Genomic DNA, 14,451 nt, shown 5'->3' with positions numbered 1-14,451 from the left:
GGTAAAACCATAATAGTCTAGAGGGTTTATGTTCTTACTTAAGACAACAGTCATACAATAATTTTTAAGTGTGAAACTACTTCTTAAATGACACTCATCTCCACAATCTGCGTACCTCTCCATCTGCTTCTGGTGTTTCTCCTCTTTGGCCTGGGCCTTCATCTGCTGCACCTCAATTGTGTCGGGTTTACGGCGACGCATGTACAGCTCGTGGTTGCCCATGCACAGGTGCAGGATGCGCTTGTTTATGCGCAGTCTCGGGGCGTAAAACACAAAGTCCTGAATTTGGGAAAAGAATCAAACAATAAGAACGATAAGGAGAAATCAGAACAGACACTGGGCTGAATAATGAATACTGGTGCTAAAAAAAAACCAAAAACCTCCACTCGTAGTAAAAGGCAGAGCAGCCTGAAGTGCACAGATAAGGTTTATACCACTTGCTTTTTTGTGTGTGTCTGCAGTCAATCACTAACAGCGCTGCCTAGAAAGCAGCTCTGTCTATTCTTTATGCTCGATTGCAACGGGAGATATGCCTAATGGTTTCCCCCTCCGCTGCAGAGAAACATGATGCCACAGGTAAAATGGAAGCAGCGAGCTTAAATACAGAAACACACTGTAACCCAATACGCCCTGAAAAGCCTGATATTAAAGACAAAGAATGCTTTACGTAAGGGAAATTACATAGAAAAATAGGACCTTTGAAAGAAGAGGTGTGTGTGTGTGTGTGATTGCTTAGATGAGATTTCTCACCGGAGATTTCTTGTCAATAGGCTTGATGATGAATTTCTTATCATTGAAAGAAATGTTTCTGATTTCACTCCAGGGGAAGCCAATCTTAGGGGTCAGTCTGAAGGAGAAAGCACAAGAAAATAAATGTGAAATATATGGGATAATGTGGGTGTCCACTGGGACACAATAATAATCATTTTCTGATATAGTGTGACCTTCCTGCATGCTTCCACTGAGATAGATAATGGTGCCAATACAGTGTTTAAAACATAAAAACCTGAATTGTCTGCTAAGTACGAGTGCAATTTTCCACCAAAAATGTATTGTACATAATTAACCACAGCTTTCTTTTTTCACACTGTAAAAAACTGATTGCTCTTGGTCTTCTCTTGTATGAACTCAGCTTTGTTTTGTTTTGTTATCTAGATGGCCTAAAAAACATCAGTATTTACACCTCCGCCTTTTTAAAAAAATGGACTTGCACGGAGCATGATGAAGAAATAAAATACTACATCACACCCAGTTTTTATTGTCTTCATACTGGTTTCAGGTCTCGTCCTGAGGTTTTATTGCTAGTTTACACGGCACTGAAAGGTTTAGCACCTTCATCCTTAGACAAGTGTCTCTTTCATTCTGTTCCAAGCTCAAAATACTGACCTACAATGACAAAGATCTTAATAAAATTAGACTTTTTAAGTAGCTTGAGTGCTTGCTCCAATAAAATTTATTTTATCACAATTTAAGTAATGTTTCCAGCACTTTCCTTGGAATAATGTGTATTCTTATCAGTTGTTATTAATACTTCAGCTCCAGCAGTTAGTAGATTAATAGACAAGTAATCAGCAACTGAGAAGCGAGTCATCGTTTCACTTTTCTCGAATTTATGCTAAAATCTCTAGTTATAGTTTTTCAAATGTAAAAAACTCTCACTCTTTATGTCATATTATTTTATGTTGGACTAAACAACCAAACTGAAGGCAGCTTGGAGTAAATTTGTGACTCTCAATTCTAGCCCCATTTCTTATAAGAATACAGACAGTTTACATATCATAAAGCTACAGAAATACACTGAACAATCTCATTTGGATCACATTTCATTCATTCTGAGTCAGAATAATCCTCTTAGCATGGATTTCAGTAACGAAGTAGGAGGGATGAATCTGGGGTGTGGCACTGAACGAATGCCTATGTCTTTCGACACGATGGAGAGTCGCACTGTAAACATGGAGAGGCCAATAATGTTGTAATCTGAAAAAGCAGCTGCACACCTGCCAATGAAACTATGAAACTATGAAACTATGAAACTATACTCCCTGAACTGGAATTTCACTCCAGCTGACCCTGACACATGCCTGTGGAACTGAGAAAACAATGTGGAAGTTATCTGCTGAGTATTTCTATCACACTTCTGTGGTCTACGGAGGTGTGCTTTATCAATTCATTTTGTTAACACAAAACTCTTTGCTCAAAACTTGTTTTGATTTTTGCTTTGAAAAGGAGAAACCTGAATAAATGGATTTTACTACCAAGTCTCTCTTTTAACTAATTCACTAATGTATAAGAATTCATGTGTAAGAAATATTAGCATTTGATTGCAATGGCTGCAAAAACCAAAATCATGAGTAATAAAAGGTGTGCTCCAGCTTCAGGTACTGCTGCAGTCAGTAAATGACAATTTGTTGTAAAGTGACAGTAAAAGGTCAGATAATGATAGCTGCACAAAGCTGAATAGATAACAGAGAGTAATGCTGCATACTCGGGATACTCTGAGACAGAGCTGCATGGGTGCAGCCGTCTTTGCTTCAAGCTGTACACTGGTCCTACAAAAAGCTATGTTGTAGCTGTTTACTGGCACCAGGGGGCAGTGTCAAGAAACTGTGTGGAATAACTGGTCTGTGGGCTACTCTTGTTTGAGTTTCTGCTGTTATGTGTCCTTTTGCTGAGCTCTCAATGCGAAAGACTTTGCACCTCCGAGACTGATTCTCAGCTGGAAAAGGGTGCATGCACACTCCAGATCAGAATGGAACTGAAAGGCAGACTGGTGTGGCATCTTGGTGACAGGGATACTGTATCGGAGAGAAGGCAAAGCTATAGATTTACAAGCTGGACGCAGTGACCAAAAGAATGATATTGGAGATATAACTGACAAAAAGGACCTTCCTTCAAAGGGAGTCTGGACTCAGTGTCAGAGATAAGGAGAGGAGATCAGTCATTCAATAGGGACTCTGAGTAGAGCCACTAAAGAAAGTGGTTCAGGCATTTGACAAAGACCTCTCCTGGGTGCAATGTTTCAGGCATGTCCTACTGGAAGGAGTCACTGTGGCAGACCCAGGACACAATCAAGAGTTTGTGTCTCTAAGAGCTGAAGGAGGTGGCCAGGAAAAGAGATGACTGGGCGTCTCTGAGTGGACTGCTGTCCCCACGAGCCGGCCAAGTAGCAGAAAACAGATGATGGCTGTTAAAAACAATGAAAACTGTCCACTGCAGCTGCTGTTTATGTCTTTCATGCTGCTTTTTGGAGCTTTTTTTTTTTTTTTTTTTTTTTAAATTAACAATATTTCCTCTTCATGGTTCCCCTGTCTGCTTATGCAAATTTAAAATTCCAAAATACATCAAAATCCCCTGCACACAAGTGCATCTGTACAGGTTGCAAACCCAAAATCATTCACTCTATGTAGTAAAATGCCTCCACAAACAGACACAACTCTCATTGAGACACCAGACTCATTCTGCTGATAATATCATTTATTATTTGCTGACTTTAGTAGCTAGCAGAACAAACTTACATCTGAATGTGCCACCAATTCATTTAAGAACCGTGTCATTATGCTTAGGCTCAACCGGCAACCAGTTTTTAGGCCTGGGGATTGCAACGATGATGGACAGGAGTCACAAATCATCACTTTCACCGACTGACAAGGAAGTCTAAACTAAAGCTTAAATGAGTGACTAATTAGGAAACAACCGTGTGGTAATATGTGGCATTGACGGCTACTCAACGAACAAAAAGGCAAAGATTATCAGCCAGCATCTTTACTCTTTTAAAATATGCATCAGTAATCTACCGAAAATCCCAATATTGGTCAGGCTCTACAACAAAAAAATTTATTAAAGTAAATTGTATTGATATTAAAAATATATATAAATAACTGTGTCATTCAAGCTTGGACTATTCAGTGCTACACAGTTAAGGCCAATTAAGAATCTATTTATTACACCTGTTTAACTCCTAAATGCTAAAAAGTGAATTTAGCGTGTGAGGCTGTACTTGCCTGCTAAAGACAGAGCTTTGGCTGAAAAAAAGCAAAAACTGCCCTTTAAAAATGAGCTACAGCAGCGGGAGCATAAGGAGTTAATCCAGCTCCAGCCTGGGTGAAACCTTGGCTGCACTGTTGCATTGTGGGCCGGCTGCCCTCATTGGAGAGAGACTGTTGTAGGTTTGCTTCACATTCTTAAGTGCTGCACAGCTTGAAAAACCAGTCGGCGTAGCCATGGTTACAGCACAGGGCACCATGGAGGAGAGGCATTTTTATGCTGATCCCAGCGAGCGCACAAAGAGACACTCACACAAGACCTGGTCTGATTCCTAACAATATATTTGCTCTCTTCTTGGAGGTTTCATACCTCAAGTTGTTAAATTAGACTTAAAGTGAAATGAAGCGCAGGAATGACTCAAACACAATGGCAGTAAGGGTAATCAAATCATTTAGATTTGAGAAGACAATAAACCAAGCTTGTAAATGTTCAGTTAGAGGCCTGATGAGGGAGCTGAGATGCCAAGCTTTCTCTTTAAAACGTGACCAGTGTGCTGTGCTCATTTGTTCCACAGACGGAGCAGACCGCACTGCATGGCAGGAAAGTGGACAAACTTAATATGTGAAGAGCGACAATCGAAGCCAAAGCTGGCAGCTTTTCCAAGCACGGGGTCAGTGACTGAAATGCAAGTCATCTGGGATTGAGTGCCCCTTTAACACAGTGTACTTCACTCCAGTAACCACACACAGGAGGCCACAGGGGATCTCAGAAGTCATTTCACCAAACCAGAGGGTGATTATCTCCCAAAGTGTCTTGGCCTACAAACAAAGTGGAAAATCACAAGCAATGCCAGAAAGCAATGTGGAAACACCCAATCACCAGTGTCTGTTGGAGCTCTCAAAAAGTAGGTCTGCCTTCAAGCACAGCACCACAAACTGATCAAAGGATAGAAAAAATACAAACATTTACTTTGTTTTATTTGTTTGTTTTTAACAGAAAAAATGGGTAGAGATTAACTGTACACTTTAGCCTGGTTAAGCAAGTTTATCTCAGTGTTACCAAAGGTGAGAACGAGAACTGAATCAGATGGAATGAAAGGCGAGGCAAAATGTCTGCAGCTTTTGTATATCATCTGCATGTTTAAATGGCCCAAAAACATTTGCTATGCGTCAGGAGATTTTTTTCCCATTCAGAATTATGTAGAGCATGAAGTGAACCTCTACAAACAACTGATAACCTTTATCTCTAAAAGAGATTAGGTCACAGTCACCTGAGGCAGTCAAAAAATAAGTACTAAAGTCATGAAACCACATTATGTGGCAACTTGTAGTCCAAAACCCTGAAGAACTCCAAATAAGAACCTATTATTTGACCTGCACAGCAGACTTTTGACTCAAAGTAAACTGCCTATTTTGAATTTCTAACTGTCTGTATCTCCCGTGTCTTCATTGTTATTCTTGTCATACCGCCTGCTGTAGAACAGGAACAGTGATTAAGCACAGACATGAACCTGGCTCAGCCAGTTTAGCTGTGCAAATGGTAAATGGACTGGTTCTTATGCACCACTTTTCAACTCTACTTGAGCACTTAAAGCGCTTTATACAGCATGTCTCAAGCCCTTTTTCTACACCTAACACTCACACCACAGATTGATGGTGATGGTTCAATCTGATTAGTAGATGGCCTGGTCTACCTCCTGAGCCACAGCCACCCCAGGGCCACAGCTACACCAACAACAAGAAGAGACACCAACACCGAGGCCATGTACTTGAAGGAGCCGCACTTACTTGTCATCCTTCTCATAAATATTGAGTCCCAAGGCGTCCACTCCCAGACGCAGCTCTGTTCCCTTCTTATTCTTGATGTCGAAGTAGTTGACTCCGTACATTTCAAGGTCCTGGGCGATCTTCAGGTACTCCAGCATAGCATCCTCCCTGCAAGAACAGGCAAAGATCAGAACATGAAAACCACAATTCCTTTTAGTACTGCAGGATTACACAAAAATAATTCTTAACAGTACTGCAGAAAAACAGTAACTCACTTCAGCATCCCGTGGTGCTCCTCGTGCCACACCTGGATCCTCTCCTCCCACTGATCTTTGGATAACTTGTGCTGTTCCATGACTCTGTAGACAGAAACAGAGAAAAAAATGTATGGGATTAATGTAGAAATATGCTATTTTCATGCAGTTTCTGTTGTATAAAGTGGAACTTTATGCTATGGGATAGCATAACGTGGCAACCCTCTGGCTGATCTGGGAATTTTGTTCTCTTATCCTGCATCAAAGTTATAGTAAAAAGCACAAAATGCTGTCGAGTTACTTTGGACTTCACGCTCCATCCTAATGCATATATGTTCATGTCTGTGTGGTTGGAGGGGCTTAGAGCTGCAGGCGTGGTTTTTGTTGTTGTTGTAGATTTCTAGAAGAATTTCAAATTTCTTGCTTAGGTTCAGTACAAGGCAGCACTTTGTTGTTTAGTTTTGCAACAATCTCTACACCTTTGGGACAGACACATAAAGCATTACGCCCAGACATTTAAAGTGCCAATCCCTGACACACCCACTCACATTTAAAATCCTGTTCCTGGTTACTAAGCGTGGTAAAAATGGACTCCTACTTTTAACCTGTAGGAGTGTTTGATGATAACTGGCATGGAAAAAATAAATTAATTAAAAATATATATATATATATATATATATATATAAAAATATGCTACCAGGCAGAAAAATGTAGTAACTTCATATATCTAGGTGAGGGTGGAACAAGAGCCAATCTAAACAGATTACAAGCATAATTTGCTCTTGACTCATTGTTAATTAGAAACAATGTTTCCTCAATAAAATCCATCTCCTCTTTTGTTTCTTTGGGTGGAGACTATGAATTTCTTTGGAGCTGGTTCAACCAGTGCTGCTGATTTTAAGCATGTTACTTCCTTTTTTCGAAGAAATTTTCCCCATTAAAAGCAAAAAAGGACAAACAAGTGATTTAGATTAATAAGCCAAGTCTGCAAGTCTCAATTAGTGGCTCTGAGCTCACATCTCACCTGTGTGGCAGTAGGCGCTCAGACAGTAGGTACCCAGGCCGGTGGACATCCTTATCGTAGTCTCCAAACTTGGCCTGAACAGAGTAGGAGGCCAGCAGCACGGCTGTCTCTGGTGGGCAGTAGACCTCGTCGCTCAGGATGCTCTCCTTCACCTGCAGAAAGAAGAGCTTCTGGGTGATCTCCTGGATCAGCTCCTCAGAAACGTCCTCAGGGAAGAACTTGCCACGAAACTTGAACTGCAGGGGGTTCTCCTTCTTCACATCCTGAGATGACACCTGGAGAGAAATTATACAATAAACATACTCACTCACTGCCTTGATAAGTTGGTTAGATAAGAGGCTGATATCTTATCTAAGCAACTGCTATCTCAAAGTATTCCAAGTAATTTTATGGACGGGTTTTCATTTTCATTCAACTTTTCAAAATGATTGTCAAGCTGTGACTTCAGTTTCAAATGGTAAAACTGGACTGTATAAATGCCAGAACTGTCAGAGTGTAAATCAAGACTTTCTGTAGCAAGAATCATCCTGTGAATCATGACGCTATAAAAACATGTTTTAAAAACACTTTCTCTAACAACTTTACTATTATTGGCTACAAAACAATCACAATCGGTGGTATAAATAATGGATTTGATCCACACTTTAAACCGTATGAAACCCATTGCGCTGTAATGACCTTAAAAGGGGGATCTGCCCTTTCATTTAGTCGAAATAAACTTTATTAACTCCCAGCTACAGTGTGTGTTTACACAATACACCTCTTCCTCTCATTTCAAAACAGGAACCAGGCAGTCTTGATGAAGAGAATGGGACCAGGAATATTCCAGTTTGATCATTGCATTGTGCTGATGAGCTGCACTGTCAGCAGACAGTGTACAGTTTGCTGCTGCTGACTGAGGCAAGTATAACTCTCTCTTTCTCTCTCTCTCTCTCTCCCTCTCTCTTTGGAAAAAAAATTATAAATTGACAGGACAGATTAGCATCGTTTCTGGCATTTGTTTCATTCAGAAAGGTATTACTCGTAACATTTCTTTTCAAATCTATTAGAGATAAACAAGATCGGTGTACTCAACATTATTTTTAAACTCTGAGCTTAACCCCCCTCATGGGAGCCAAAAGAGGCTGGTGTACATTTCAAAGATTATCCCACACATTTTTCTTTCATGTAAAAACTTGGTGCCTCCCTCCTTGCTTCAGTTTGAGATTCAGAAGTAGCACCCAACTAGTGGTTCAATTTTGGAATCCATCAATTATCGTCAGATCAGATTATTAGGACGGGATCAGCTGCAGAGATGAACATGTGGACTATGGACATATGACTTTATCACCTGGCTGATTTTCTTTAGGCTGCTCCCTTATTCACAAGCTTCACATGTTTGATTTGGCAGATTTATTTTTTTTTTTAGTTTTAAAAACCTAATGCCCTCTTGACGCAACCCCAAAAAGGATATGGGTCTCCTCCCGGAATCAAACCAGGGATCTTTCGTTTGTCAGGCAAATGTGTGCTTTTCACAAGACTGTTTTTGTCCGTTTGATAATGCAGATCAACACTGAGCCGAGGCCAGGTAAAGTGTGTTTACTCAGGGTAAGAGAGGAACATAACAGAGGCAGCTATGGTTCACAAAGAGTTCATACTCTTTGTCAAATAATCCACCTCCAGTTGATAACATGTAGCCCTGACCCCCTCCACCCTCCTTAGCCACCGCAGCACACAGAAACCAGGCGGGGCTTCAAAAATCAGCTGCCATGTCATATTACGCATACAGCAATATAGCAGCTACTGACTGAATGAAAGGCAAACAAGAGACCTTTGAATGCATCGCCCCCTCAGAACAATGCATTCTTTCTCTATTACTCCATATTAATCAACAGGGAAGGGTGTGAAAGGAGCCAAGCAGACATGACATACACGCACAGTATGCAGGAATCAGGTACCATGTAATGAAAAGGAAAGTGCCCATCAAAGTATAAATAAGACAAAAGTTGACATTATCAATAATAATAATCATTCACAATTAAGTATCAATACACACACACACACACACACACACACACACACACAAACATATTTTAAAGCTGGGTTTTACCTTTTTGTCCAGTTTTAGCCAAGTGTGGTAACCTTTGCCGTCCACATACTGAAGCCCGAAGTACCAAATTTCACGCAAGCCAATGGTTTTTACCACCTGCACAGAGAAACAGAAAGCACTCAGATTTAGCAGAGCTACAACAGCTATTCCTTTTATCGCCTAACGCACTACAACAGAAATCTTTTTGTAGCTTATAACATTTTTATTTACTGGATTGTGACACAAAGTTTTTCATTTTCAGAAAAATACAAAGATCGTGGCCTTCATGCCTTGTAATTTTCCACATAATCACACTAACTTGTAATTTTTCTCCTCTCACAATGACAAGTTGTGAAAAGGCCTTTGAAGGATTTTCAACCTTTGGCAAAGTCTATACAATCTAACCTTAAGATGACATACTCAGGTACCACACTAATCTGGTGGACAGCCCTCATAGTATTACACATTCTCAGGCTTTAGTTAATGCAGTTAGACACTGCCAGGACAAACAAAGGTACGCTCTTAAATGCTACATGTTTGATCCCTCTGGCCACATAAGATCCTGGGCATGAACCACTGTAAAACCATTCATTGTATTCTCACTGGTCTCTGAGGATCTCTGAGGGACATTTTCTTTTAAATCACAAAAAACACAGTTAAGACAATAAGTAAATCCCCACAAAAATAACTGGAAAATATCATTTTTAAGGATCATTCAATATTAATAAGTTATCATGCAGCAAAACAAGACTCTTTTGATTAAATGCAACACTTAGTTAAATCCACAATGTTTTTCTCTTCTTGATAGATATCAACAGGTCCCTGAATGAAAGAAGACTGGCTTTGTTTTAGACCTTTAGATGGATTGTATTTAGTGCAGCAGCAACAAGACGAGAGCCTGGAATAAGAGAGCAAGAGCACTTCAGCCTGCATCTCACCTGTAGTGAAACTCATAAGGCTTGAGAAAACAATCGGTCCTTTCATGGTGCCTTAGATTTGGGGTCCACAAACTGAGAGGGAGAGATACCAGAAGGAACAGCGACACATATACCTAAATGAGCTTCTGTTTCACATTCAGTTGAAGAAATCCCTGATACCACTTTGTCGTTGAAGTAATCCGTATAAGCTTACCAACAACATTGTGGTTCACCTAAAAAAATAAACTAGCTTCCAAAATATGCTGTACAAGTTACAGACACCTGCTGACAAAGGATTTCGAAAATAATACAGTTCATTAGAGGTGGATTAAATCTGAACCTGGGGACACGGTTTAGTGGACTGACTTCGCAGCAGGGTGATTTGGCAGATTGCCTCGACTTTAATGGGTTGCTGCTAGTTTAACTCAATATCCGTCAAGAGCTCTGAAACCCGAGTGTAGCACTTATTCCCTCCGAGTAAAACATTCCAGTTAGAAACTTAGCTTCAAGGTTTTTGGAAATTCAATTTAAGCCTTTTGATTACATTTTTAACATTAAACAAAATCCTATATGGTCACAATACCTTACTGTTAAAACTATAAAGTAAAACCAGTAAGACAGATATAGGACTAAAGTGGTAGAAAATAAATTAATAGACTGAATCCTTTGACTATTTGTTTAAGTTTTAGCAATGGCTTAGACTAGTTCATTATTAGATAATGAGCTTCATCATCAATGTAACATTACATTACTGAAGTCCTGTGTTGAAATCTCTCAGTGTTTTAACTATCACTGTCTTGGTATTGGTGGAGTCAATCTGACAAACAAACCAAAGACACTACATGCTTATCACAACAGTGGCCCACCCTAAAGCACACCCTGCTTTACTGCACTTTTTGACTTCGATGGGATCATCATTCACAAAAACAAACATTGGTTTATATTTACTGAAACTAACAACTGAGACCACAAACTCACAAGGAAAGTGTTTACTGAAGTTAATCATCAACTGAGTTAAAGGGTAGCTTTTCATAGACTTTAATGTAGCTGGACTACTTTTTGCATCCAGTGGAGTCGCCCCCTGTGGGCCACTAGAAAGAATGCAGGTTTAAGGCAGGCACACTCAAAGAAGAGCCCATTACTCTTCGTCACGTGCAGTGCACTGCAGAAAACAAGACACTTTCCCTAGTTATCACTACTGCAAATACTCTGTGTGGTTTAAGGAATTATCTGCCCTCACCTTGCTAGCACTAAAGTCTCCGAACAGCAAACTGCATTAGTCACACTTCGGTGCAATGTGACAACACGCAGACAAATAAATAAGGGAACTGTCAGGTTGAAGACCAGTTAATGTCTGATCTGACAGTGCAAATTATTGCTGAGTAAGTCTTATGAAATCTGCTTATATATTTGCTACTAGCTAGGCAGCACTAACTGAAAACTCTTTATTTTGCTAATGATCAGCCTGATTCTCATCCAGAATGAGAATTTCGCATTTTCTTTCAGAGAATGTGTTACGTCCTATCTGCCAGACAGGATATTCACATAACTGAATTTTTACCCAGGAAGTTCTCTGTTAGCACTTTGTCAAGTTTATATCTTTAAGTTACACTGAAATGAAGCATCGTAAAGCAGGTGATCCGAAGTATGGGGCTAACACTGAATCCCAGAATCCCAGCTTTAGTTACGAGGCTGTAATGTCTCCTAATGTTTCTGTCCGTAGCAAAAATGACAAAATGTTTCAGACTTTTAAATTAATGACTATTACCTTACATATGAGCCTTTTTTCAGTGCTGAATTGAATGCCCTTTGGCTGACTTGTGGATGGTTTTACTAAAAATTTCTTGATGACATTACCCAGCATGAATAAGTTAATTTTCATACATAAAACCAAAGAGGCCAAAGAGGCAACCAGGACAGCTCTGCATTTTTCTGGCAATGATTAAGAAAAGAGGGGGGAAAACACCTGTGAAATATTTAGCAGTCAGGTTAACGCTAAAAGCCATCAGACGTTGAGTGAAAGTTTCTCCTACTGGTTTATGGGAGCTTAGGCCTTGTGGTAAAAGACAGGAATGCCACTGGCCTGAAAAAGCATTACTCACTGGATCCGCCAGGCAGACTAACCCAGAGTCTTCCAGTGACTGAGGTGGGGAAGGGAGAGGTTCCCCCCAAACAAGGACCGACCACGACAAAGATGGAGGGTGCCCTGAGGCCCTGCCGGTTCGAGGCAAATGACAATGACCATTACGGTGAAACAAATAGTAACAAAGGGAGTGTTGCAAAGCCAGAGTTGCTCATTTTAATAACTAAGAATAGCTCTACCATAACACAACCACAAACATCCCACATTGGAACATGTTACCTCTCTTGACGAGGAACTCAGCAATGTTTTTAAATGCATCTTTGATATATGGGGTTTCGGTGCCACATTGTTGTGCTGCCACCTGTCAGACAAATTTCTTGGACTTGGATTCGGTTCAACACATTGCTAAACTGTTTAAAAACGTTGCCATGATTTCAGCTGCTTCACAACAATTGTCCCTCCGGCTTTTAACTGATCCAAACCAGTTCTACAGAGCTGAAGCTGAAAATCTGTCGAAACCACACCGACGCAGGAGAAAGTATCTGGAGGCCGAACGTGGCCAGATTTAACTAACCACTGCTACTACTGTAAAATGCAGTGGCAGTGATTTTCCTAACTGTGGCTTAAGGCAAAACGAAAAGAAGCAGAAGTCACATGGAAGTGAAACCATATGAGGGTGTGTAGGGGAGTGGCAGGCGTTTCTCCTTAACAGCAGCATGACAAGGACGAAGGCTATGATCAGCACTGACCACACGGGCCACGCCAGGCCTCACATTCGCACTGGGAATGAGCTCACTGTTGTTACTCAGCATTTCCACAGAAGCTGCTGAACTCTATGAGGGTACTTCTGTTTTCTGTTGCCGACTGCTTTCAAGGCTTTCAAAAAATATATATTTTTTTTTTAAAATCAGGCACAAACAGACTTCAGTTCCAAGGAATTTCCAAAGTTACTGTCACACATTTAAACCTGGAGGCACAGTGAACGGTTGCTCAAAGCTTTGGAGATAATTTCCCATGCTTGGAGTAGCAAATTGTATTGATGCATAAAAATAGAGCATTGTGAACTGTCTCTGACACTCACAGAGAGAGAATGATTATCTGTGGCACACCCTACTTACAGCCATTGTAACAAGTAGGCGAATAAAGAGAGGTCAACATCAGGGTCTTTAGTTCATCTTTACTTCAACAAAACTAGTGACGATGCTGCTGCTATTTGAAAATTTGTTATGAACTGATCAGTTACATGCAAGTAATTCATACACCACTTTACATGAGACATCAAACATGACCATTTTTGAATCTGGATGTTTTTGTTGTGATTTTTTAGGTCAATACTATACTTAACATGACTGCATTCAAATGTCTTTGACTTAAAAAAAAAATCAATCCACAGTCGGCTTTACTTTGCTATTGAAAAACAAGTTAAACAGGAAGTGGCTAAAACAATGCCTTCCCTCCCCCGGTGCTGTCGTAAAAGCCACAGAGGAGCTCATACTAATGACTCGTCATCTACATTTGGATCTTTGCTATAGAGTTTCACAATGGCCTCATAAGCAACAGGAAAGTGAAAATTAAAATGGTCTTCTTTAGTAAGGCAGGTGACCAGTAATAGCAACAAGAAACAAAGCCACATACTATGATTACGTAATGTCATTCACCGTAGTGGGTAAAAATATCAAACTGACTTACATCAACACTCAATTCGCCCCTGATGGAAGACTACAGAAACATAAATCTGAGGTTAAATGCCAGCACAATTAAGCTGTAAGGCTTTGCAGAAGAATGAAGCAACCAGTAATAATTTACAGTCAGTGAAGACCACCGTTCACTAGACAGCTACAGTCACAACAGGTAAATGTTTACTTCACTGTGACCACACCTTTCACTCTGCACTGACACTGTGTAACCAGCCACACAGACTTCATTCACCACTTTAAGCCATAAACCATCAAGTTGATTGACATATTCATCAAGTTCCATGTTCGCGTCATCTTAAGCGTTATATTTAGCTGTTGTACTTCATCACCAGAAACTTTTAATAACAGTCACTGATGCTGAAAAGGAGTCTTTAAGGAAAAAGATCCTGTAATCTTGTCTGTGCTGGACAGCTTTTCAGGCCCGGAAGTAATGACTGGAAAGTCACAACAGCCCAGTTTACTGGTGCAATAAAACAGGTCACAGCAGTTTGAAAATTAATCTAAATGCAATTCTTTCTGGAAAGGAAACTTAAAAAAAAATGCTTGATTTGACAAATATTTTGATTTATAATGTGCATTAACTTAAGTAAAGATTGAAACATTGTGAACTGAGTTAGTGCATGCACTGAAAAAGTTTAACATGTTGGTAATTAGTTGT

The 14,451-nt window shown here is 40.1% G+C and overlaps 1 protein-coding gene across 1 annotated transcript in view; it reads right to left on the bottom strand.

Moving 5' to 3' along the window:
* ezrb (ezrin b) overlaps positions 1-14,451 on the bottom strand; it is a 31,758-nt gene that overhangs the window by 9,344 nt on the left and 7,963 nt on the right. The window contains exons 4-9 of the mRNA XM_063495023.1: positions 9,118-9,213; positions 7,029-7,303; positions 6,026-6,109; positions 5,772-5,918; positions 751-847; positions 116-279 (exon numbers count right to left, since the gene is read on the bottom strand). Coding sequence (XP_063351093.1) covers positions 116-279; positions 751-847; positions 5,772-5,918; positions 6,026-6,109; positions 7,029-7,303; positions 9,118-9,213 — 863 coding nt within the window. The remainder of the gene's footprint in view (positions 1-115; positions 280-750; positions 848-5,771; positions 5,919-6,025; positions 6,110-7,028; positions 7,304-9,117; positions 9,214-14,451) is intronic.

This window comes from Pelmatolapia mariae, linkage group LG15, assembly GCF_036321145.2.
Source record: "Pelmatolapia mariae isolate MD_Pm_ZW linkage group LG15, Pm_UMD_F_2, whole genome shotgun sequence".
NCBI lineage: Eukaryota > Metazoa > Chordata > Actinopteri > Cichliformes > Cichlidae > Pelmatolapia > Pelmatolapia mariae.
Note: the sequence above shows the minus strand (reverse complement) of the source record. Positions and strands in the feature narration are given on the sequence as shown.